Genomic DNA, 26,036 nt, shown 5'->3' on the forward strand with positions numbered 1-26,036 from the left:
CTTCTTACTGAGAGAGGCTCGGTTCCCTATTTATAGATTTGAAAATGGATGCAAACAGAATATTAAGGAAGTGGCAAGAGCAATCAGGTGGAGTTGCATGTTCTTGGAAGTATGCTCATTGTGGACACCCATTAAAACCACCTCCCAGTTGATTCCAGTCCCATCTGGGGTCTACTCTGTGTCCAGGTGCCAGGAGCATGCACGGTTGGGGGTGGCCAGGCGTGTCCAGAGAGGCCCAGCTTCCCCCACCTGGCTGTCCTGACCAGGACTCTGACGCTGTCCTTCTGCCTTTCTCCTGCTCTCCCAGTCACTTGCCTCTTCACCAGCCTCCTCCACTGGGGCTACGTGGTCCCCGTGTTGCCTCTTGCCAGAGATTAAACCCAGGGCCCTGCCCCCCAGGCCTATGCATGAGAGTCTTCCCCTGACACATCGATCACCTGAACCCACCAAGCTGGTGCCCCACCCAGGCCTGCGTCCTGTCCTCCTCCCAGCCCCCATGTGTCTCTTATCCCCAAATTGTTCACACCAGGCTCTTGGCCTCCTTAATCAATAGAAATAATTCAGAGGCCAGACAATAGAAATTAATCAAATTTATTAATTAAAAGAAATTGAGGCAAGGCTTTATTGGGGCTCCTGCTGCAGCAGAGGGGAGGGAGAACAAACAACAGGTTCCTTGCTTGCTCACTCCCCGAAGTGGTGGGGCGAGCTGGTCCCTTCTATGGGGTGAGGGGAGGGGTGTGTCCAGGGGTCAGTCAGAGGGGTGGCGTAGGTGACTGGCTGAACCCTTAAGTGTTCATGTGTGCTGGGAGCATGTGAGGCATCCTGCTTTTGCCCTGGGTTCTTCAAAAGTGGCAGTTGGGTTTTTCATCTCTTTGTCTCTTTTTCCCAGAATTGTCTCGAACCACTCCATCTGAAAAACAATCTATTTTGTAAAACCTTTTTATTATGTATTAGGTATAGCTGATTTACAAACAGTGTTGGGATAGTTTCAGGTGAACAGCTAAGGGACTCGCCCGTATACATACATACATCCATTCTCCCTAGACTCCCCTCCTGACAGGACAGCCACATAATAGTGATCAGAGTTGTGGGTTTGATCCTTGGGCTGGGAAGATCCCCTGGAGTAGGAAATGGCAACCCACTTTGGTATTCTTGACTGGAAAATTCCATGGACAGAGGAGCTGGCAGGCTACAGTCCATGAAGACAGAAAGAGTTGGATATGACTGAGTGTGCACACACAGACACACCATATGCCATACATAAGTCCTTGATGGTTATCCATTTTAAATAGAGCAGTGTGTACATGACCTTCCCAAACTCCCTAACTAACTATCCCTTTCTGCCTCCTTCCCCCCAGAAACGGTAAGTTCATTCTTTAATATGGGAGTCTGTTTCTGAGAATGTAAAACATCCTTATTGCTGATATGAAGAAAGTTTTACGGGTCTGGATAGAAGATCCAATCAGCCACAACATTTTCTGAACCCAAAGCCTGGTCGAGATCAAAGCCCCAACTCTCTTCATTGCTCTGAAGCCTTAGAGAGGTGAGAAAGCTGCAGAAGAAAAATTTGAAGATAGCAGGGGGTGGTTCATGAAGTTTAAGGAAAGAAGCCATCTCCATAAAGTAAAGTAGAAGGTAGGACAGGACCTGACATAGAAGCTGCCGCAAGTTATCCAAAAGATTTAGCTAAGATAATCTATGAAGGTGGCTACATGAAGTTCAAGTTTTCCAGTATAGATAAAAGAGCCATCTACTGGAAGAAGATGCCTGCCAGGCCTTTGATACCTAGAGAGGAGTAGTCAATGCCTGGCTTCAAAGATTCCAAGAACATGCTGATTCTCTTGATAAGGGCTAATGCAGCAGATTACTGGAAGTCAGTGGTCACTTACCACTTGGAAAATTCTAAGCCCCTTTCGAATTAGGCTGATTCTGTTCTGCCTGTGCTCCGTAAATGAAACAATGAAGCCTGGATGACAGCATATCTGTTCACAACATTGGTGGCCAAATATTTGAAGTCCAATGTTGAGACCTGCTGCTCAGAATGAAAGATTCCTTTCAAAATATTACTGCTGATTGACAAAGCATCCCAGAATCTGATGGAGAAGTACAATGAGATCCACATTGTTTTCATAGCTGCCAACACAACATCCGGTCTGCAGCACATGGTTCAAGGAGCAATTTTGATGCTCAAGTAACAGCATTTAAGAAATATATTTTAATGGTATAGCTGCATAGATAGTTACTCCTCTTCTGGATCTGAGCAAAGTCAACTGAAAACTTTCTGGACTGATTTTATTTTTTTAAAAAAGCATATCGTCTTTTCTAAAAATATTATTTATTTATTTATGTATTTGGTTCCATGGGTCTTAGTTGAGGCAGACAGGATCTTCGTTGGGTCATGCATGATCATTCATTGCGGGACAAAGGTCTCTAGTTTCAGTGCCTTGGCTCAGTAGTTGCAACAGGTGAGCTTAGCTGCTTGGCAGTATGTGGGACCTTAGTCCCCTGAACAGGGATCAAGCCATCATTCCTCGCATTTGAAGGTGGATTCTTCATCACTAGACCACCAGGGAAGTCCCTCTACAATGGATTCATGATTATAGATTCCATTGAAAACACTGACTCATGGGAATAGGTGGAAATATCAACATTAAGGCGAGTTTGGGAGAAGGTGATTCCTACCTTCACAGATGACCTTGAGGGGTTCAAGAAATCACTGGAGGAAGTAACTGCAGATGTAGTGGAAATAAGAAGGGAGCTAGAAGTAAAGCCTGAAGATGTGGCTGAATTGCTGCAATTTCATCATAAAGCTGAAATGAAAGAGAGTTCATTCTCATGCATGAGGAAAGGAAGTGGTTTCTTGAGACAGAAACTGCTCTTGCTGAACAACCTATGAAGATTGTTGAAATGACAACAAAGGATTTAGAACATAACGTAAACTTGGTTGAAAAAAGCAGCAGCAGACTGCAGAGGATTAACTCCAGTTTTGAAAGAAGTTCTACTGTGGGTTAAAATGCTGTTAAAGAGCATTGCATGCTACAAAGAAATCTGTGAAAGGAAGAGTCAAACGATGTGGCAAACTTCACTGTTATCTTCTTTTCAGAAATTGCCCTACCCACCCCAACCTTCAGCAATCACCATCCTGATCAGTCAGCAGACACAGAGACTGAGACAAGACCGTCCACCAGCAAAACGATTTTGACTTGTGAAGGCACAGATGATTCTCAAATGACTTTATTTTAGAAACAAATTGTTGTTAATGAAATTCTGTATATTATTTATTTAGTCATAAAGCTATTGCACACTTAACAGACTTCAGACAATGTCAACAAAACTATATACATAGTGGGAAATGAAAAATGTGTGTGATTTACTTTATTATGATATTCAATTTATTGCCCCGGTCTGGAACACAGCCTAGAATATCTCTGAGGTTTTGCTGTACCTACATGCCGTGGAGTACAAAATGAAGGAAACAAAGGTTATTTTGAGTTTTGCCAAGAGAACACACTAGTCATAGCAAAAACACTGTTCCAACGAAACAAGAGATGATTCTACACATGGACATCACCCGATGGTCAATACTGAAATCAGACAGATTATATTCCTTGTAGCCAAAGGTGGAGAGTGTCTATACAGGAGCAAAAACAAGACAGGGAGCTGACTGTGGCTCAGATCATTTGCTCTGTATTACAAAATTCAGACTTAAACTGAAGAAAGTAAGAAAAACCACTAGGCAATTCAGCTATGACCTAAATCAAATGTCTTATATTATACAGTGGAAAGGACAAATAGATTCAAGGGATTATGTCTGGTACACAGAGTGCTTGAAGAACTATGGACGGAGGTTCATGACATTGTACAGAAGGTGCTGACCAAAACCATCCCCAAGAAAAAGAAATGCAAGAAGACAAAATGATTGAGGAGTCCTTAGAAATAGCTGAGAAAAGAAGAGAGGTGAAAGGCAAAGGAGAAAAGGAAAGATATATCCATCTGAATGCATAATTCCCAAGAATAGCAAGGAGAGATAAGAAAAGCTTCCTGGATGATCAAGGCAAAGAGAGGAAAACAATAGAAAGGGAAAGCCTAGAGATCTCTTCAAGAAAATTTGAGATACCAAGGGAATATTTCATTTAAAGATGGACACAATAAAAGACAGAACCGAGAAGGACCTAACAGAAGCTTTTTCTATCCAACAGTTGGTCAAGTTGTGAATGCAAAGAAAAGTACTTAAAGGAAATAAAAAGTGCTCCCCCAGAGAACACATGCATGATAAGAAAGAAAAACTGACCATCAAGATTAAGTGGTAAAATTGGTTTGACAAGAAAATAGAAAGATGTTGAGTAGGATGTGCAATGCAAAGACATCACTTTGCCAATAAAGGTCTGTCCAGTCAAAGCTATGGATTTTCCAGTAGTCATGCACTTATGTGAGAGTTGGACCGTAAAGAAGGCTGAGTGCTGAAGAAACGATGCTTTTGAATTGTGGTGCTAGATAAGACTCTTGAGAGTCCCTTGGACTGCAAGAGGATCAAACCAGTCAATCCTAAAGGAAGTCAACCCTGAATATTCATTGGAAGGACTGATGCTGGTGATGAAACTCCAATACTTTACCTTTCTGATGTGAAGAGCCAAGTCACTGGAAAAGTTCCTCATGATGGCATAGATTGAGGGCAGGAAGAGAATGGGGCAACAGAGGATGAGATGGTTGGATGGCATCACTGACTCAATGGACATGAGTTTGAAAAACTCCAGGAGATAGTGAGAGACAGGGAAGCCTGGCGTGCTATAGTCCGTGGGGTCACAGAGTTGGACCTGACTTAGCTACTGAACAACAATTCACCATATGTGAACAGCTCAAGCAGTGGCCAAAAATTACAATTTATCTTATTTATTTGTAGTACTTCATTATCTATTCTGAATATGATCCTCTGTCTATGGGGAAATAAATCTACTTTTCAAAACAGACATAGTTTGTGTGGTGAAGTCTGGCTTCTCCTTCGAGAGGGGGAGACATAGAGGAACACAGGAGAGTCACCACTGAGGGTTCGGATCTCGATGAAATAAAAAACGATTTTATTGCACAAGTTCCAGAATATATCTTTGGATCCAGGTTATCAGGATACTGTTTGGGATCGACAGCTAGCCTGCACATTACTTTAAGAGCATTCTTTTTATTCTCTGCTTCCACAATAAACGTAGCTGAATCATCAGTTCTATTTGATCCCATAAGGTAGAAAAAGGATGAAATGTCCCGAGTTCCGTCCTTGATTAGAAAAGGAAACTTGGAATATTTATGTCTTTTGCAATAGCAAGATACTGACTTAAATATTCATATTAGGAAATAAAATGACTAAAAGAGACATTCAGACATAATATTTTGTTCTCTTGAAAACACTCTGAAGTTGTTTCTCTGAACATAGAATCCCTGAGTCCTGTAACAGCAGGTGGTATTTTTCTTGCATTATCATCATGTGCAACAATGAGATTGCCATACAGAGAAGAGTCTGATTTTTCTCAAACTAGAAGAAGACAGAAAGTGTGCTATTTGAGGAGATTTCTTGTTCAAGAAGTTGAACATTTCATTGCAGGGATTCCATCATTTATAACCAAGAGAAAGAGGCAAAAGAGGATGGGGAAAAAAAAGAGACTGAGGAGGCTGTTCACCAGATGTGACCAGAGTCATGAAACAATGCAGATATTGCATCATCATATTTGGAAGGCAGACTCAGAAAGCCTGGCTCTGATCTCCTGGCTCTAAAGTGCACAGAAGGAAAACAATGGCTGTCAAGGAAAGACTGTTTCATGAGGCCAACAGAGCATCTGTTGTGGCTTCTTAGAAGCACCATCTCCTGTAGAAAATAAAGGGGTGTTGGTCCAGGAGGCTGAGGAACTCCTGTCACTTTCTGGGGCTGCCCCTCCTGAGACCCCCTCCAGCCCCGCCCTCATTGAGGGGCTTCTATGTCTTCCACCCCCACCCCCACCCCAGGCCCAGCAGCTTCTTGTCACCTCCTCCTTCCTTCCTGCATCACAGAGAAACCCCAGGCCCTGACACGCCCTTCTGAGGCTCAGGACTGGAGCCAGTGAGAAATCAATCTGCTGCCTTTACTCAGGTCCGGATCCTCCCCGAGGGGGGCCTAAAGGACCAGGGAGCAGGTCCCCGGAGGACAGGCCTTGCTTCCTGACAGCCTTGGGAGGCTGCAGGCAAACCTCCTTCCTTCACTCCCCTCCAGCCTCTGAGCCAGCAGCACACACAGCTCTCAGGCCCAGGGTCCCTGCCCCCCATCACTTCCTGGTACAGCCCAGCTGGGCGCCGCCACCCCAGCTCAGGCCCACCATCCTGTCACCTCTGCTCAAGGCAGGACCACTCAGTGATGGAGGCTCTGGGTCCCCAGGAGGCCACAGGCTGATTTGTAACTGCTGCTGCTCCAGGAGCGCAGGCCTGGCCTAACCCCTTCCCACAGTCTCTGCTCTTGGGCTCCTGCCTTGCCTGCTTGACCCAAGGCATTTCCTGTGAGAACAGGCCATTGCAGTTGGGTCTGCAAAGGCCTTCCCACCCCTTCCTCCTGGGATTAGAGCCCGGCCCATCTCATCTTGGCCCCCTGGGTGGGTCTCCTCTGGGTGGGTCCCCTCCGGTGGGTCCCCTCCCCGCTGACACATCATGTGGAGCCCCAGTGCTGCTCTCAGCCCCCGTGAGTCCTGCCCTTGCCCTGAGTGCCTGCTGCTCTCACACCACCTACCCTGGGCCCTGCCAGCCAGCAGTCTGTGCTCAGTCAGGGGACTTGGCTAAACCCTTTAAGCATCAATAGGCCCTCAGCCTAGTGAACGCCCCTCCCTTTTCACAATGTCGCCTGACCGTGGGGACCTTTCAGAAGTCAGGGCTGAACTTGTCTGAGTTCTGCTCTCAGGTGATATGGGATCTTATCCACCTGCTCATTTTCAGGATGAGGAGGTTCAGTGAGGGGCAGGGGTTGGCTGGGATTCACCTTCTCCATCCTCACACCAGGCCACGTGCCCCAGGCTTCCCTCTGAATTCTGCACTCAGTACCTGTTCTTGTAAAGGATCCAGGCTACGATGCCCATTATGATGAAACCGGCGAGAACTCCAAGGATGATCCCGGTTTTGAGATCGATGGCTGTGGCCATGGGCTGCACTGTAGGGGGGACGGTGGTCAGTGATGCTACAAGGAGAGTAAGAGTGAAGCCCTTGTCCAGACTCCAAACTCAGCAGATGCCTCCTCACCCCCCTGATCCAGGTACCCCTAATGTGCAGACAGCTTGCACCCATCACATGGAGGCCCCAGTGACAGATCCTCAGGTGAGATGGGGGCAGGGAGCAGCCCAGTCCTCACAGGGCTCTGACAGCTAATGGGGGAGCAAGGTTTCCAACACAGCCACTCAGTCCTGCTGTGACACAGAGGTGGTGACATGAGGATGGAGTCCTCAGGAGCTGACAGCAGAGGTGGTATTGACAGATTTCCAGAAGTAGCATTGGTGACAATTAAAAGAAGATTCTGGAAAGAGGGTACAGTGAGAAATAAATCCCAGAAATCAAAAAGATGTCTACAGGATTGGGATCAGCAAAAATCCATGTTCTTTCATGTAAAGGCCTGTGCTGTGAGGAGAGACGTCAGGAGGTGGAAGAGGAAGGAGGATGACAGAGCACCCCCGGGTCACTGTTCTCCCAGGACAACTCACTTTTTAAATTTGTTTTTTTACATCCTTTTGTTTTTATTCACACCGAAAACACTGTTAATTGGGGTATAGCCATTAACAATGTTACGATAGTTTCAGGTGAACAGTGACGGGATTCAGCCATAGATATACATGTACCCCTTCTCCCCTAAACCCCTCTCCCATCCAGGCTGGCCCATAACATTGAGGAGAGTTCCATGTGCTATTCAGGGGGAGCTTGCTGGTTATCCATTTGACACAGAGCGGTGTGTACATGACCTTCCCAAAGTCCCTACCTATCCCTTCCCCTGGGGAACCATAAGCTTGTTTTCTAAGTCTGTGAGTCACTTTCTCTTTTGTAAATTCTTTTGTACTATTTCTTTTTAGATTCCACATATAAGGCATGTCATATGATATTTCTCCATCTCTTTCTGACTTACATGACTCAGTATGACACTCTCTAGGTCCATCCATGTTTCAGGAACAGCTCACTTTCGATGGATCACTTTGCCAAAACACACACAGACACAGACACACAGACACACACATGTACACACAGAGGGGGGGTCCATATCACACTGAGTGGACTACCACTTCATTATACTTGTCTCACCTGCGCTCTTCAACATTTCCTCCCAGGGCACCATAAAATCCTGAAGCCAGGCCCGACAGTCTCCCATGGAGATGTTCTTCAAGAAGTCGGTCACAGCTCTGTCATTCTCCCACTTCTCCTTCATGAGTCTCCCTCCAGAATGAACCACGGTCCAGTGTCCATTCTCTGAATCAAAGCGGAGGCACATTTGTCCATTGAAGCAAAACTGCCAGGATCCACTGCAGTGTCCATCCTCTTCACACCAGCACGTCATCCTGGCCTGCAGCATCAGAGGGCCTGACCCCACGGAGGAAAAGAAAGAGCTCAGGCTCTGGACTTGACAAATTCTTTGCCTCACCTTGGTCCACCTCCCGTGGGCTCAGCTAATCTGGCCCTGTTCTCTCCTCCAAGGCTCCCTCCTTCCGCTGGATTACGAGGGAAGGACCAAACTCCAGTTGAATATTTTACCCATAAGCAATGGATGCAGCAAAGCCCCCAGTGTGCTTCTTCAGCATTTGGATTTCCTAACTCACCCTTAGACTCGATGGACATGAGTTTGAGCAACCTCTGGCAGTTGGTGAAGGACAGGGAAGCCTGGCATGCTGCAGTCCATGGGGATGCAGCGTGGGACACGATTGAGCGACTGAACTGAACTGAATTGAACTCACCCCTGGTCATGTGTTTCTCTGGTATAATGTCAGGCAGTTGTCCCTCAAGAAAGTCCCCGATGTCTCTGAGTGTTTCTGTCTGTGTTTCCCAAGTGTTCGTAGTTTTCACCTCCTCTCCCAATGGACTTGTGGATTGGATCTTGTCGCCACCACAGTCATAGGAGAGAAAAACATTCCCATCTACGTGGCCTTGAACCACACACCATGGCTCTCCAGGATTGGGCTGAGGGTTGACGGTGAAGTTGCAGCAAAGAGAGTGAGAGTCTGTGAAGGAAAACGCAGGTGAGGGCAGGGTTTGGAGAAGAAGACCCATTACCTCTTCCCCCTACTTATGTGAGAGCACAGTAAAGCTGCAGGGCTGGGTTGGCAGAGCAGGAAGACCCACTTTCCCCCCAACACCAGCTACAGGCTGAGAAAGCAGAGAAACCACATAACATTATCTCTACTCTGCTCATAAGGCCAACACAGGACCCAAAGCTGCAGAAAGGAGAATTCACAATTAGGGGTCAGAGGACTTAGGAAGGCCAGGAAATGCTGCTTATCTACCACTTTGATGGGTCTTCGAATCCCACATGGCATGAAAGAGAAAATCCAGAGCTTCCGAGGCAGGTGGTAGAGGAGGGGATCCAAGGCTCAGAGAAGTGAATCTGCCAGGGCGGACATGGTATGAAAGGGCAGGAAAGTGTGCAGTCCACCAGCTCCATGGGAAAGCCTGATGGACTCTATGGAGCCCGAGAGGAAAGCCTGGATGAGAAGCACCTCCAATAGCTGAAGGATGACTTTTGCAGAAGGTCAGGGATTGTGGTAGGACATGGTGCTCTGTGGGCTTCTATCAGGAACAGGGATGGAAGTTGTGGAAAAATCAGATTCCAGGTGGGGGTGCTCTAGGTCAACAGAAAAGTAGGTGCAGTGGTCAAAGTGATTAGAGAGTCTCAATGCAGCCAGGGCCGGACTGCCGAGAATATGATGCTGGCTCAGCACAGGGTGATCCTAAAGGCCAACAGATGAGCAGGAACCTAGATACAAACTGTACCATTGAAAGAGAGAAAGAGAGACAGAACACAAGGCTGGATGATGAGGAAGCCAAAGGCAGCCATCCCTACCAAACATCTGATCCAGGCCCATTTTCCAGATCTGAGCCACGTCTCAGAGCACAGCCACCAAAGACAGAAGCCACAATCTAAAGAAGAGGACCCTTTCATCACCACATCTAGTGCAAAAGTCCTTCCATTCTTTCCCAAAGAGCCACATGGTTATTTACCGGGGTAAGTGAACCTGCAGAAGCAGAAACTACTCTCACATTCACATTGCACCTAGTGTGTTTCTAACATCATGCACAGGAACCGTAGTATCATCCTGATGCCCCAATTGTTGCAGTGATGCACAGGGTACCAGGCCATCAATGGACAGCAGTCCAGGTTCTGCTTACAGTGGTTATCACTGGGTCCACACACCATACAGCTGTCATTTCACATGCCCTGGACTTGTGACATGCATGGAGACCTGAGTAGCCAGTAAATGATCGTGGGGTGAAGGCTACCGTATTAGTGAATTCCAGATTCAGACTCCAGACCCTACCTCCCCATCCCCCAATAGTACGTGTACACAATATCCTGGAGGAAATACAGAGACAAGTACCAATCTACAATCTCTCGAGGGCTGCAGGGGTGTGGTCCCTATCCTATCTCCATTTAACTACCAGTGTGGCCTTAGGTTTCCTGGAATGGTACAGAAGAAATAGTTTAGGCTTCGCAGACTCTAGGTCTCTGCTGCCACCTGCTGTCCCAGCACTAAAGCAGTCACAATTGGTGAACGATGAGCATGGCTGGAGCTGCTTCTTGGGCAGATGACCCAGCAGAACCGGTGACATCAGAGGTATCTGTGGTCAGAAAGGTGCTACATGCCATCTTCTACTTGAAAGCTCACAACACAGATCCTGAGTGTCCTGAAGCTAGGCCATGCCACTTGCAGTGGGGAAAGTCACACCATGTAAACGTGGCTCCCGGTGTGGTCCTGGGGCCTGGCAGAGATGAGGCCTCTGGTCATGGACTGGGGTTGCCCATCGTCATGTGTGCTCATCAACCCCTAATCATTAGTTCAGCTAGGCCAGCCGTCATAGGATAGAAGTGGTTATGTGTTTTGACATAAGCAGGGCCACAGGGAACGAACAAGACCCACCAGCAGCTGGCCTACAGGTGACACTAGAGCTGTTAGACGGCCACTACCCTCTGCTCACGCCTGTGGATTCCCGTATGGCGCTTGGGACCAAGGTAGCTACTCTGTAATAAAGGAGTGGGGGGCATTAGCCCATAACTGCCGGACGGTTTCTGTTTTCCTAAGAAAAGTACTGCATGTTGAAGACAAATCATTCCTAAAACTAGTGAAAAAAAAGCAAAACTTTAAAGGTGAATCAACTGCATTACCTTGTAGAAGTTAAGAAAAGAAAAAGCAGTTGGTAATAAGATCGTTAGTTCAAATATGTGTGTTTAAACAATTTTAAAACTCTTTTGTAAGAATATACCTATACCTCAAAGGCAACTATGCGTAAAAAATTTACACAAACATTTTCAGCTAAACCTAATAAAAGTGATATTGAGAAAGTATTCCACATCATTAAATATGTCTTAGAAAGTTGAGATGCTAAAGCATTCCTAAGGCACATGTTCTGGAAGACACATGTGCTTCTGTGATGCTGGGTGATGTATGTGACTGGCTGGCTCCAAGTGGGCCTCGACAGGCACCTTCCTCCTGACCCTGGGGGACTGAGAGAGGAGAGTCAGACACAGGCCCCCAGAGCTGCATGGACCTCTGTGAGACACCGGGCCCTTTGCTGGAACTGCACCTCTCCTCTGGATCGAAGGCCCAGCACAAGCCATCACATAAATGGTTCATCAGGACAGTTGAGAGTCTGGGCTATTTGGTAACCCTCTTTCAGGTACTCGGCCACATCAAACCGGTAGATGTCCACTGAAGGGCGTTTGGCCAGAGTCATAAACACGTGGGCTCTTTTAGTAGCAGCATGCTGACTTCTCAGTTGTGACATACAGGATCCAGTTCCCCCACCAGGCATTGAACCCAGGCCCCTGTAGTGGGAGTGTGGAGTCTTAGCCACTGGATCACCAGGGAAGGCTGGAGAACTCATTATTAACCAGACTTTCAAAAGCCATCCATCGATCCTGTGTTTTTGTTGTTCCCTAGACAGTGAGAGTCCAAGGGGAACAAGACTCTGGAGAGGGATTGGCTTTGCTCTTAACTTGAAGTTGTCATCAGTGATAGAGCTCCTAGCTACCAGGTCTTTGTGGAGGACTTCTCTTCTGACCAGGTAGCTCCTTCCACAGGCAATCTGAGCAGCCATGTGAACTAGGTTTTGTTGAGAAGTTGCCTGCAGACTATTGGCCTCTATATATTTGCACTGCCATAAAAACAATTTAAGATAACCCCAGTTCATGCAAGGCAATCCACCATGGGCTTTTCCCCTTCTTCTGTTCACACATGGGTAATAGGAAGATTTCTGTGATGAAGATCTCGTAGCCTACAACTTTCAGGGAGCATCGTTGTCACCTGAATTTCAGAAGCTTGATCTCTAACTGTTTTTACAAATGCTTGTTGCTCTTTATCTGGATCTTTTTCATCTACATAAACCCCATGGAAAGTACACCAAAAGGCACCTTCTTAGAGTACATCTTTTGAGTTCCTCTCCCTGGATAGGTATTTTGATATCATTCACCTTAGCTCTGGCCTCCAAAAGAGTGATACTTCACAAGCCCTACTCCTGTACCCACGAGGTAGGATAACTGGAGATGGGAGTTGTATTGTTGGGTGTGTTGCCTCTCACATACTGAGACATCTGGGAACTACTGGGACTGAGACAGCCCTTGGGAACTACTGCTGGTGCCGATGTCATATTCCAGTTCAATCCTTTTCATACTATGAAGATGCAAAACAGCTAATACTAGTACTACAAGAAATATAACTGGACAGCAAATCCCTAGGCTGATATAAAACACACGTGCAGACAACGGCTGGAGCTGCATGTACAGGATCATAAATGGGTTCCTCTGCTGGCCCTTTTGTCCAAGGCTGAAGTTTTACTTCCTCAATTTCTGGATGGCAACTTTTCCTTCGTTTCAACTCTAAGACTGTGAAGCTTTTTGAAGTTACTGTCAAGTTGAGCTGCATTTAGTATCATAACTTCAGAATCTACTTTGCCAGGACAGGACAGCTCGAGCCCAAACACTGATACAGTACGTTGGAGTTCCGGGGGCAGGGGGCCCAGGGCGAAAGGCAGCCTAACTGACCCGAGCGGTACCGGCGGCGGCCGTCAAGATGCGCGTCCCGGGAGACGGGCCCGCAGGTCCGTCCGGCTCGGAGCTCCCGCCTCCACCGCCCAGGAGAAGCTCGGCCACCCGCCGCGGCCCACCCCTGCCCGAACCCCGGACGGCCGCCGAGCTCTCCTCGCCCCGGCCGCCCTGCAGGTGCTAACTGATCGGTGATAAAGAGCGCTGGTCCTTCAAGGGCCGACAGCAGTAGGAACCAGAAAGGGCGCTGCGCGCAGATCGCGGACTTGCGCTTTTCGGGACAGTTCTGGGTCCCTTCCCCGCGGGGAGGCCGACGGGTCCCAGCCCGCCGGGCTCCAGGACTCCCACTTCCAAGGGGCGGGCTGGGCCCTGGGGGGCCTCAACAGCATTCCCTGTAGCGGTTTGGCCCCCTCTTCTCCTAGCGTCACCTCTCAAACTCCCCGCATTACTGCTTCACCCAAGGCACCCCTGTTCTGCCCCGGAGAGCAGGCAAGTAGCTCGGGGGAGGAGCAAAGGACCGAGGGGAAGGGAAAGAGGAGGGGGCGGCGGCGCCACCCCGAAGAAGTTTCGCGAATCCTCGCGCAGGCCGCCCGCCCTGTTCAGGTCGTAACTTCCCCCCGCCGCCCGCGGTTTCATCCCCGAACTCACCACCGGGCGTCCCGCTGAACCAGACAATCAGAAGCGGGACCAAGATGGCAAGACAGGTCTCGGGGCCACCCATCTCTCTCTTTGCCACCTGGATCCCAGTTTTGCAGGAGTGAAGGATGCCAGGTCAGAGGAGTGGATGCTTTCCTTTGAGGCAGGCTCAGCAAGCACTTCTGTGGCCCCAGGCGTTCCTCCACGCGGAGGTCCCGCCCAGGGCCAGTTCGTCACAGCCGGGGCTGTTGGTACTCATTCCTCCCACTCCTTGGAAGTGTACTTGAGCTGTGCTTGGGCTGATAGCCAGAATCTTCCTAGTTAGATCATTTTGTCATTTTTGTGTCCCTAATTAATAGAAATTGATCAGAGGTCAGGGAAGAATTTCTGGCAAGAAGGTCATGGAGGGGAGAGCTCAAGGCTTCCTACTTCCCCATCTTGAGCTTGCCTTGGATGATCACTGACCTTTTCATTGTATTGAGTTTCCTTAGGGTTTTCCATACCATCTTATGAAAACTTGAAGGAACTTTTCAGCCAACCCAGTTATTGTTTCAAGTGCCAGTTCGGGTGGGAAACTTAACTGATAAATGTCGTCTGTGTGCTGACTGTTCCACTGACCTGCCCTTCTCTCATCACTCTCCCTCTCCTCGGGCTTCCTGAGTCCCAGAAACACAGCAGTATTGAAATTAGACCAGCATATCACTTGCAAATTTGCTTCGGTCCCATTTGTTTATTTTTCCTTCAAAATTTCAATGCCAATGCATTTTGAAGGATTGTGTGTAATTCGACACTTTGCCCTTCCTTTTTTTTTTGTATAATGTACAATCTTTGAAAATTACAGAAGTTATAATGATCCAGTATTATTTGTCATTCAAAAAAAAAAAAAAATTTCTCTTCCTCCCAGAACCATCCAGGAGAAATTAAAGTTCATGAAAGAAGGCCAATTCAAGATGGCTTCTACTCTGGTAGAAACAGAAAGCAAAAAGATGAGAAAAAGCAATAAAGAAATGGGGCCTCATCAAACTTATATACTTTTGCACAACAAAGGAAACCATAAGCAAAACAAAACAGGCAAACTACAGACTGGGAGAAAAGATTTGCAAATGTTGTCACCCTTGCAGGTAACAAGGGCTTAATTTCCAAATATATGAAAAGCTCTTACAATTCAATAATAAAAACAGGGAGCCCAATCAAAGAATGGGCAGAACATCTAAATAGACATTTCTCCAAAGAAGGCTTACACATGACCAATAGGCACGTGAGAAGATGCTCAATATCAATATTTATTATTTTTAATTAATTAACATTTTTTACTTTATATTGGAATATATAGTTGATGAAAAATGTGTGTTAGTTTCAGGTGTACAGCAAAGTGATTCAATTATACATACACATGTATCTATTTTTTTTTTTACAAGTTCCTTTCCCATTTATGCTATTACAGAATATTGAGCAGATTTTCCTATGCCACACAATAAGTCCTTGTTGGTTATCTATTTGAAGTATAGTAGTGTGTATATGTCAATCCTGACCTCCCAGTTTATCTCTCTCCATCACCTATCACCTCTGGATATATGCCCAGGAGTGAGATTGCTGTATCATATGGTAGCTCTGAACCTGCCTGCAATGCAGGAGACCCGGGTTTAATCCCTGGGTCAGGAAGATCCCCTGGAGAAGGAAATGGCAACCCAGTTTACTATTCTTGCCTGGAGAATTCCATGGATGGAGGAGCCTGGCGGGCAACAGTCCCTCGGGTGGATTTCACAGGAGGCAGGTCAGGTGGTCTGGTATTCCCATCTCTTTAAGAATTTACCAGTTTGTTGTGATCCACACAGTCAAAATAATGGGTCAGAGCCATTATAGAAAATGACCCTGTGTTCCCTCCACCCTTCCATAAGGTGAGCGCACCGTGAGAAGACAGCCCTCTGTGAACCAGACATCTTCCAGTGCTTTGCTCTCGGACTTGCCAGATTCCAGAACCATGGGGAAAAGGTTCCTGTTGTTTGTAAGCCATGCAATGTATGGTTACTTGTTATAGCAGTCCCATGGGACTCAGACAGGGAGGAAGGGAGCTCTCAAAAGGCTGGTGTCTAAGACACAGGGTTCATGTCCCCTGAAAGGCAGGACAGGCAGAGGGGACCCCAGACTTGGTGTCCTTCCACCCTTCCCCCATCCTCACTGGTGTCTCCATTTAACCCCTGATGTTCTGTAGACACTATGGCTGAGGACTTCCCCAGGGTACATGCGGATGCCAGTATAGTAGCCCTAACACACACTGGGGAGCGGAATCAGCTACATGGGAAGGAGAGTGCCAAGGGCAGGACATGTGAAAAAGAAATGTGATCCTGTCTGAATCCCGCAGTTATCAACCTAGCTGAAAAAACAAACCATCCCTTGGAAAGTAGTCGTAGTATTAGGGTGACCTCTTCAGGACAGCAGGGAGGATTTGGCAAGGTGGGCATTGGCTCCAGGGTTTCCTGGAGGGGGGACAAGGGGTAGTGTGGGAGGGGTGGGGTGGAGTGTGGTTGAGTTGGAGAGGGAAAGGGAAAGGGAGTGGGAGGGCGGGGGGAGGGACTGTAGGTTGTATTTGAAAGCTGCTGGGGAGTAGTCTCCAAGGTCACAGCTCAGGCTCCCAAGTCCCCACTTTTCTGTCGAAGCTGCTTCTGCTCCTGCTGGACAGAGTCCAGGACACACGGGCCGTAAGTGTCTAAGGGTGGATCTGGGGTCTTGCCATGCAGGCTCCTGGCTTCCCACCTGAGCTGCTGGACAGACCTGGGAACACCTGCGATGAGGATGAGCGGTAAGAGATGAGGGAAGGTGGGGAGAAGGGCAAGGTGGGGAGGAAGGAGTTGGGGGACAGTGAGGGGTCTGGGCCTGGAGAGGTGGGAAGGGCGCGGTGGAGAGGGTTGGGTCCCCTCCTCCACCTGTTGCACCCCCCACAGGAGTTCCTCCCCCTGAGCTTAGTAGGCAGGAGGGGATTGAAGGGAATTCTATTGCTCAGAGGCTCCAAAATGAAAGTCACTCAGTCGGGCCCAACTATACAGTCCCTGGAATTCTCCAGGCCAGAATCCTGGAGTAGGTAGCATTTCTTTTCTCCAGGGGATCGTCCCAACCAAGGAATCGAATCCAGGTCTCCCACATTGCAGGCGGATTCTTTACCAGCTGAGCCACCAGGGAAGCCCAAGAATACTGGAGTGGGTAGCCTATCCCTTCTCCAGGGGATCTTCCTGACTCAGGAATCGAACCTGGGTCTCCTGCACTGCAGGTGGATTCTTTACTAACTGAGCTGTCAGGGAAGCCCCAGGGTGACTAGAAACTGAGGGAGGGAATGCAGTTCAGCTCCTGGGCCTGGGGGAGGCATCAGCTGGTGAAGGCAGGTGACCCCAGTTGACACCTGTCACAAGGCCCATATTTTAGTGTGGTGTTTCAAGCTAAAAAAAGAAAGTAAATGACGGCTTCTTCCCTGTCCCTGCCAGTTTTGGCTCCCTTGGAACCTCAGGGTCCAGGCCAGAGGGTCCAGGCCCAGAGAAGGGAGAAGTTGGGGAGCCAGTCACCACTGAGGCCTCTTCAGCAATAGTCCTGACACACTGCTCACCCCACACACTCCATGCACACCTGTCTCCCCACACTTCAGCCCCCAGAGTTACACACACAAGCCCCCTCACCGTCCACACTGCCCTCCATCACCCACAGCCCACCCTGACTCTCCAGCTTCCCACACAGCCCCCCACACATACACCTGTTCCCCACATATGCTTCATGGTCCTCACTTATATCCTTCTACCCTTGGGCACGTCACCCTGAAATTTTCCATGCAGGTCTCCTCACACCCCCTTCCCACTGTGCACACCCCATCCCCCACCCACCACACACTTTCTTTCACACACAAGGGCCTGCTTGCCTGCCCTACTCTCTCTCCACTCTCTGCAAAGCCACAGCGGGCTCCCCTCCCACAGGGACCCTGGCTTCCTCACAGTCTGTACACCCTCCTTCACACAAAGTTCCACACAGAAGGCTCCCATCTACTTCCACTGCCATCGAGAAACTTTCCCCTCACAGCCATTTCCCTTCACTCTCTTCCTCCTCTCTGGGTCCCCCAGGGCATCCCCTACCCGGCCCTCTGCATACGTATACTGTCCACTCCCCTTCTGTGCCAGGCTCACCTGTCCACAGTCACACACACAAACACACCCACACACACCAAGGTTCCCATTCTCACACACTAGTTGTGGTTGCTCCCACAGATCCAACACACTCTTTCCAGCATTCCCTCACTCTCTTCACGTTCACCTTCCTATCACAAATTAGTGTCACTGCCCCACACACCTAAGTAGGAAATGGCAACCCACTCCAGTATTCTTGCCTGGAGAATCCCGTGGACAGAGGAGCCTGGAGGGCTACAGTGCACAGGGTCACAAAGAGTCAGACATGACTGAGCAACTAACACAATCACTCCTCTCTTCTGCCCTCCTCCTCTCACGCATACCCTCTCTCTCCGTCTCTCTCTCTCTCACAAACACACAGTCACACTGGCCAGTTCTCCCCAAGATACTGGGCCTTCCAGCTGCCTCAAAGCCACACACAGCTCGGGGTGGTTCTGGGAAGGGGCTGGCTGCCAGGACTTTGTCCCAGGGCTTAGCCAGGAATTTTAGATTTCTGTCTGTGTTCTACCTGGAAACGTGCCTTCTCTTTTTTAATGCCCCAGCCCCATATCTAAAACTACTCACCAAACGTGCTCCTACTGGCGTGTAGCCCTGAGTCCCCACGAACAGTCGCCTTCATGCATTAATCAACCTAAAATGAACGTTTGTGTATTGTGCTAAATAGAAATCCTCTTTTAGTTACAGGATTAGCCAGTTCTCCTGTTGTCATGTATTGATCAGTGTTCCCTTCGCTGGTATTTCTTACCTCGTCTACTAGGTGTCACGTTTCTAGACGTCCTTGGGTCTGTTTCTTGGCTCTTTTCTAAAACTGCTCTCTTGGCCTTCCTTCTTGCTCACCAGTTCCCTTTGCCCTGGGAATGCAGCCTAAGCCCCCGCAAGCTTGGTTAGGACAGTGAAGTCTTCATAAAAAATTACCACAAACGCTATGGCTTGAAACAACCAAGATTTATTCTTTCAAGACTGTGAGGTTTAGAAGTCCAAAATCAAGCTGTCAGTAGGGCCCTCTCTGAAGGCTCCAAGGGAGGCTCCATCTTTTCTCTTCCTGACTACTGGTGGTTGCATGGAGAAGGAAATGGCAGCCAACTCCAGTGTTCTTGCTTGGAGGATCCCCATGGACAGAGGAACCTGGTGGGCTGCAGTCCATGAGGTCGCAAAGAGTCAGACACGACTGAGGTACTACGCACAGCACTGGTGGTTGCCAGAAACCCTTGGCATTGCGTAGCTCCAGTGTCTGTTTCTGTCCTTCCATGACATTCTCTCGTATGTCTTGTTTTCCTATATCCATCTCTTCTTGGCTTGTGCACATTTCTTTACCAGGTGTGCCTCCTGGTAAAGGCACCAGTCACTGGATTAGAGCCAACCCTAATCCACCCTGACCTTGGTTGGATTACATCTGCACACACCCTATTTCTAGGTGAGGTCTCCTTCACCTAATCAGGACTGCAACACATTTGAGCCCCTAAAATAAAGCAGTTTCAATAAACATTCATGTGATTCTCATTGGGCAAAAAAGGTACAATGTAGAATTGAATTCTCTGCATCACTGAATATATTCCTGAGAGGAGAAAACTTCAAGTTTGTCTAGACATTAGTGAAAACTGAAAGCTTAAAATTTTTTCCGATGTTCTCTTCTTCTCATCCTGGTATGAATGTATGAGCTCAAACATCCTGTTTGTTTGAGCATTGTTTTTAGGTGTTTCTGAGGTCAGCACTGTTCTGTTAGCCAGTTCAATGCAGTCACCCTTTCTACGTGGGAAATATTAATCCAAGAGCTAATTCTCTTCAGTTTTGTTGTGCATGAGCTAGTTTAGACCACCTGATAAGGATCCATCTAGGTTGTGGATAGTCCTTTAAATAATATCTTTTCCAGTATGCATAATTTCCTGGTTGCAAGTCATGCAACATCTAATCTTCATCCATAAATTATTGAGATAAGATTTAGAATTAAGCTTAGAATGTCTTTTTAATAATTTGGTGAGGGGCTTCCCTGGTGGCTCATTGGTAATGAATCTGCCTGCCAACGCAGGAGACACGAGTTCAGTCCCTGTCCCGGAAGATCCCTCATGCTGCGAAACAACTAAGGTCACGGGCCACAAATACTGAGGCTGTGCTCTGGAGCGTGGGAGCTGCAACTACTGAGCCTGTGTGCCCCAACTACTGAAGCCCGCAGCCTAGAGCCTGCACTCTGCTATGAGAAAAGCCATCACTATGAGCTGCTCCTGCACCGTAACTAGAGAGCAGCAGCTAGAGAAAGCCCACGCACAGCAATGAAGGCCCAGCACAACCAAAAATAAATACATGTTAAAAAAAACAATCCAGTTAAACCTCACAATAATGTAACACAACACAAAGGAGCACCACAGAGTATATATTCTTTTGTGTCCAGCACTTGCCTCTCAAATCCTTTTTATGAGGCATCTATGTTTTTACTGTAGTAATTTATTCTTTATTTATTGGGTTATAGTGTTCCATTTATGGCTATATCACACTTTATCCTTTCTTCTGTTCTGGATACATCTTTATGCGTTAACATGTCAGTATGTTAATACATATATTAATCTACATGATAATTCAACTGGTAGCCTCACATTTTTGTGTCATGACATCTAAGCAGTTAGCACTTGACTGTGGTTTCTGCATATGTATTAGCCTGCTAGGTCTCTAAAGAAAAGCTATTTTTCTATACTCAGAACACCAAATATGACACCAAAATGTGGGTTTTAGAAACTGTTCCAGGAACCAGGACTTTGACCAAACGTATACTTCCTACTGTATCACAACACAGACTGTGTAACCACACACCACCGACTGAGTGGTTTCAACAAGTCTTCCTGGAGGTAAGGATTTTATCACGTGAATTAAGAAGAACACATTCAGCCCATAAAAGCATGCGGTAACTTAACTATACATGTAAGTGTGTGTGAACACATAAATTATGTCTCATTAATCACCTAAGTATAGCCCTAATGCATTATCTTCTCAACAGAATTTTAAAAATGCCAACCTCCGCCCCCTCACCCCGATTCCACCTCATATGAAGGGAAGTCTGATGGAAAGAATAGAACTGGAAGCCTTAACTGATTGTGAGCAAATATTTGACTTTTGCAAACCCTCAAAATGACCAAGTCAATACATCTTAAGGGCCCATCAACAGTTGTGGAAAGTGAAGGAATTCTTAAGCATGAGCTTCTTTAGCTTCTTGTTAAATCCCACTCTGAGTAGAAGGTAGTATATTAGATAAACTGCCAGACTGTCATCAAGGGTCAGTTTTTGCCACCCAGAGTCAGTTTAACACTGTACCTTCTCATAGTCCAGGGAGAAACATCCAGATGATGGAATAGCTATTAGAACATTGGGGAAAATGTGGAGCTAGATAATGCTATCATCAGAGAACAAAAGGTTTTTTTTCATCAAAGGACTGGGAAAGCCTGAGTAAGATCTCAGGACAACACCCCACCCCACCATGTCTACATCTTATACCCGGTGCCTCCAAAGGAAAGACACTTGTCTTCATCCCCACTCCCACTGCACTGTCCTGCTGCCCACACCAGCCTCTTCTACCCCAACAACAGAGTGGTTCCCAACCTACAGGGAAGTGTGGAGGCCCAAGACCAAGAAAGGACATCATGTAGGTAAAGATGGGTCCAGTGGAGGGGCTTGGTGAGACCCGAGGCTCACCTCTCCCAAGTCCTGACCAGAACAAACCTGCCCAGGAGCCAGAGGCCAGCCGGCTTCTCACCTGCTGTGGTCCCTGATTTCTTCATAAGATTCATGACGATGAAGCAATTAGAACTAACTGGGTGATGATCAATAGGATAATGCAAGCCACTCTCATCTCCTTTTTGTCCAGTTTGATGACAGGCAGGACCATCCTGAGCTCTCTTCCTGCTTCTCCCAGCGTTTGGCTCAATTCAGTCCACGCTTTCGTGTCATTTACCCCCTCCCCAGGACACCCAAAGGTTTGACCTTGTTGCTGTCACTGTCATACTGGAGGAAAGGCTTTGTGTCCACGGAGCCGTGGACTTGACACCAGGGCTGTCTAGGTCTGGACTGAGGTTTGACAGTGAGATCAAGGCACAGAGAGTGGGCATCTGTGAGAGAAAACCACAGGCATGGCTAGGAGTTTCCTCCTCCAGGGCCTGGTTGCAGAGGGAGGGGTCTCTATCCCAGACCCCCTCCTCTGCTGCATCCTCAGTCCTGCCTCACCTTAAAGTATCTGAGCTTTAGATAAACACTTTGATGCCACTGTGGATCTTTTCCGTCCATATACCATTAGCAGGAAGATTTATCTGATATATGGTGGCTCAGGCAGTAAAGAATCTGCCTGCAGTGCAGGAGAATGGGTTTGATCCCCTAAAGATGGAAATGGGAGCCCACTCCAGTATTCTTGCCTGGAGAATGGACAGAGGAGCCTGGCAGACTACAGTCCGGCGTAGGGTGGCAAAGAGTCAGACACACCTAAGTGACTAAGCAGGCACACGCCAGCTTCTGAGGAAGCAAAAACAGAAGACAATGTCTGCTTTCTAGAGACTTAAAATCTATCTCAACAGACAAGACTTTCAATAAAATGGAAGAAAGATGCCATAGGACACAGGCCACATTCATGATGGGTCCTTAGGCATCCGGAAAGTTTTACTGGAGTAGGAGGTGGGACTTGCCAGGAGAGGGAAAGTTGCTACAGGAGCACAGGCCCAGGCACCTTGCCTTGGGCAGGGTCCCGGAAGGCAGGGTGTCACCTCCTGGGCAGCCAGTCCAGCTAAACCACACCCTCACCATACTAAGAGCAGGTGGACAGCCGCCCACCAGGGTGGAGCCCCTTCCCTCCCCATTTTCTCATGTCCCCCACCCCCCCACCAGAGCCCCAGATCCAGGACACTCACTGCCCAGATTCTTCCCGGGTTCTATCAGCAGCAGTATCAGCAAAAGATGACCTGTGGTGTGAGCCAGTGACATTCCTCCCCGCAGCTTTAGGAGACTGACCGGCAAAAGGTAGCCTGGGGTGTGTCTATACCTCTTCCTCCTGGCACTGCCCAAAGTCTTCAGTCCTAGACTGAGGAAGCCCTGTTGAAAAACAAGAAAAATAACACTTATATGCAGAAAGTATTTCTTAAGTTTCAAATGTAATTACTCATTTAAAAAAAATAATCATGACATTACAAAGCCAAATTCACTTTGAACAACTATCCTCCCTCCAAAAAAGCCCTTTTCTGGTGAGAGCAAGAAAAGCCCACGTTTTGTTGGCTCTTCTGCTCATTCCATGAGCCACTTCCTCCTCTGATCTTTCTTTGAACTCACTTCCTCCCTCACCCCCACCCCACCGCCGCTGCCATCTCCTGCTCAGTTATCCCTTCTTTTCTCCTACATCCACTTTCCATCCTAACTTTCTCTGTAATGAATACCATTCACTACATGTTAGTCACTCAGTCGTGTCCGACTCTTTGCGACCTAATGGACTGTATAGCCCGCCAGGCTCCTCGGTCCATGGGATTCTCCAGGCAAGAATACTGGAGTGGGTTGCCATTCCCTCCTGTTAATAAAACTAGCAGCGGCCGACCCCACCAGGTCTGTCATATCGGAGGAGGGTGTACAACAGAGTCCAACGGTCCTGTTGGAGCCCAGCTCTAGAACAGCCGGGAATTTATTATCGTTTGTTCACCCGCAAGTTGCAAAGTCCTCCTAGCGCTCCGGAGGAGCAAGCTCACCGCAAAACATTTAGGGATTCTCCCGTGTCCCAGCAGCGGCCTCCTCGGGCCTTTCCCAGCCCCCTCCCCTGCGCTGCCCGTCTCCCGCAGGATGTCAGTCGCGCAGGTGGCTCAACCCCGCGGTCTCCGGGCTGGGGGCTCCGGGGTGGCGGGAGAAGACAGAACATTTGGGGGGACGCGTCCTGGGTTCGTACTCACCGCCCGCTCCTTCTCCGCACCCGGTTCCTGCGATCGGCGGGGCGCGGTCCTCGCCTGCCGGGTCCAGCCAAGGTCACTTTCGCTCAGGTTGAGACTGTCTGTCGAGTTCGCAACCACAAAAGCAGTTCTGAAACTCTCTTCGGGGTTTTCAGTTTAAATCGCTCTTGCTCTTTCGAATCTCGGCTCCACGCCCCGCGGCCCCAGCTCGGGGGGTTGGGGGTGGTGGTGATGAAGAGGCTCCTTCCGATTGTCAGTCTGGGCGCCGCCGGGGTGACTTCGGGGACCCGGGACCTGGGACGGGGGCCTGCCAAGGAGCCACGGACGACTTCTGGGTCCTCCGGCCGAGTTTCCCAACGCTCAGGCTCCGCCCCTCTTTTCTCTACCACCCTCTCCTGAGTTTCCTAAAGCGATTCTCCCCCGGTCACCTGATCAGCTGCCTCAAGTCAGTCTTTCTTGGATAGCATTCCTTAAGGGACTAAATAAAGAGATGAGCTAACTAAGATACATGGCAGCAGGCTGTTCTGGAGAAGGAAATGGCAACCCACTCCAGTGTTCTTGTGGGCAAGCCCTTTTATAGACAGAGGGAGGGGGCTGCCTGCAGAAACAGCAGTCAGCTCCGACAGTCATCTCCAGATTGGTCATGGATGGTCTGACCAGGGTCATCTTGATTGTTTCAAGTACAATTAATCTTTGGTTCCATGGTTCCATGGTTGGTTTGTTCTCATCTCCTGGAGGACAGTTCTTGGAATTGTGGCAGTTTATATCATGGCTACAGTCTGGTCATCTTGTAGCTAACTTCTAACTGGTGGGAGTTTATGTATCTATAAGACAGCTCACAGGATAGAGCTCAGAATATTATCAATAGCCCTTGAGAAGGACCTAAGAGTCCTTGACTATGGTTAATGACTACATTATTATTATTTGGTCTCCTTTGACTATTTTCCTTAGTTTTTCATTTTCTCACTTCTCTGATTCAGCTTAGTGTGTGGCTAAAGCTTTTCCACAGACACAAGGCAGGCTGAGGACATGGTGGGGCAAGGGCCATAGGGTCCTGCTCTGTTTCATTGGAATTCTTGCTACAGTTCTAGGGAAGGGAAACAAATTCCCTCGCTCGATCCTGAGGGGGACAAGCTGGTCCCTTATGTGGGGTGAGGGTGGGGGTGGATCCGTCGGTCAGGCAGGAGGGGTGGCTTAGGTGGTCTGCCCACCCCCTTGGTGGTGCTGTGTGTCGGCTTATACTCAGTACCTTGCTTTTGCTCCCAACACCTCAGTAGTGGCAGTTGAGGTTTGATCTTTTTGTATCTTGTTGCTCATAATTTATCCCAACTGTGCATGCATGTAGCACTTTTTCACCCTTCATACTGTCTTTGCATTTTGAAGCTTGATGAGACCTTTGCCCAGGTCCCAGCCTGTCTCAGGAGTGATAGAAGCAGGAGGAGAAGAGGGAATTCTGGATTGGGACTCCCCGGTCATAAACTTTCCCTTGGTCTATACTCAACACCTAGAAAATGATTTCTCAAAATAACTGAACCCCTTCCATCTGATTTCATCAATCTAGTTAACTGGAAGAACTGCTATATGGAGTTAATTTCACAGTGTGTAGTGAATTAACTTCTCATCCAGACATCTAAAAATGGTTCTGGCTACATGCCATCCTTGTGGGATGAATTGAGGAAATAGTCACTGAACTCAATTACTGTGCCCCATGGTTCAGATGAAGAGTGTGGTTGACACAGAAAGAGATCCTGGTCACAGTGGGTGAGAAGATGGTCAACAGGGGTGGCTGCTGTCTCGATGTCTGCCAAGTTCCCATTTCTCAGCAAGAGTCCAATAAATATTTATTGAACGAATACATGTTCAGTTACTGCTTGTTTTCTAGTGTTAATGAAAATGTTATCAGTGCAGGATCATCAATAGATGGTAAAATTATGGGCTGAAATGTTGTCAGGAAACAGAATATTCCTGTTTTATAATAGAGAATATAGAGAGAATATAATAGAGAATAGAGAATATAACCATATTCCTATTATTATTACTGTTTTATAATAGAGGAATATCCCTCTATTGCAACACAGAAATGAAGTTTCAACCCACATTTTTTGTCTG

General features: G+C 47.9%; 1 protein-coding gene, 1 long non-coding RNA gene and 1 pseudogene across 11 annotated transcripts; 1 reads left to right on the forward strand and 2 right to left on the reverse strand.

Moving 5' to 3' along the window:
* Nucleotides 1-577: 577 nt before the first annotated feature.
* On the reverse strand, nt 578-24,311 carry LOC145521422 (UL16-binding protein 1-like). 10 transcript variants are annotated; one of them, XM_081530009.1, is made up of 7 exons: nt 23,931-24,273; nt 22,911-23,091; nt 9,480-9,580; nt 8,934-9,197; nt 8,287-8,562; nt 7,048-7,180; nt 578-910 (listed from the first exon to the last, which is right to left on the reverse strand). In XM_081530009.1, exons 3-7 carry the CDS (start codon nt 9,505-9,507, stop codon nt 865-867), a joined length of 747 nt encoding a protein of 248 aa, XP_081386135.1. In that variant the 5' UTR covers nt 9,508-9,580; nt 22,911-23,091; nt 23,931-24,273; the 3' UTR covers nt 578-864. The 10 variants fall into 10 exon arrangements, with proteins under 10 accessions (XP_081386135.1, XP_081386138.1, XP_081386132.1 ...); XM_081530012.1 differs by lacking the exon at nt 9,480-9,580 and having other exon boundaries at nt 8,287-8,451; nt 23,931-24,311; XM_081530006.1 differs by lacking the exon at nt 9,480-9,580 and having other exon boundaries at nt 7,048-7,153; nt 23,931-24,296.
* On the reverse strand, nt 11,710-13,867 carry LOC145520869 (tyrosine-protein kinase RYK-like; annotated as a pseudogene).
* On the forward strand, nt 15,725-21,555 carry LOC145521428 (uncharacterized). Its single transcript, XR_014065381.1, has 3 exons — nt 15,725-15,872; nt 16,606-16,667; nt 16,967-21,555. It is a non-coding gene; the product is annotated as an uncharacterized LOC145521428 (long non-coding RNA).
* Nucleotides 24,312-26,036: the final 1,725 nt, after the last annotated feature.

The sequence above is a fragment of the Giraffa tippelskirchi genome, chromosome 9 (genome assembly GCF_054371585.1).
Source record: "Giraffa tippelskirchi isolate mGirTip1 chromosome 9, T2T-mGirTip1v1.2.pri, whole genome shotgun sequence".
NCBI classification, from domain to species: Eukaryota; Metazoa; Chordata; class Mammalia; order Artiodactyla; family Giraffidae; genus Giraffa; species Giraffa tippelskirchi.

Coding starts and splice junctions, on each gene's coding strand:
- LOC145521422 (XM_081530005.1), bottom strand. CDS start 22,983: ATGTCACTGGCTCACACCACAGGTCATCTTTTGCTGATACTGCTGCTG. Junction 7,181..8,286: donor GGAAATGTTGAAGAGCGCAG/GTGAGACAAGTA, acceptor CTCTCCTTGTAG/CATCACTGACCACCGTCCCC. Junction 911..7,047: donor TGGATCCTTTACAAGAACAG/GTACTGAGTGCA, acceptor ATTGTTTTTCAG/ATGGAGTGGTTCGAGACAAT.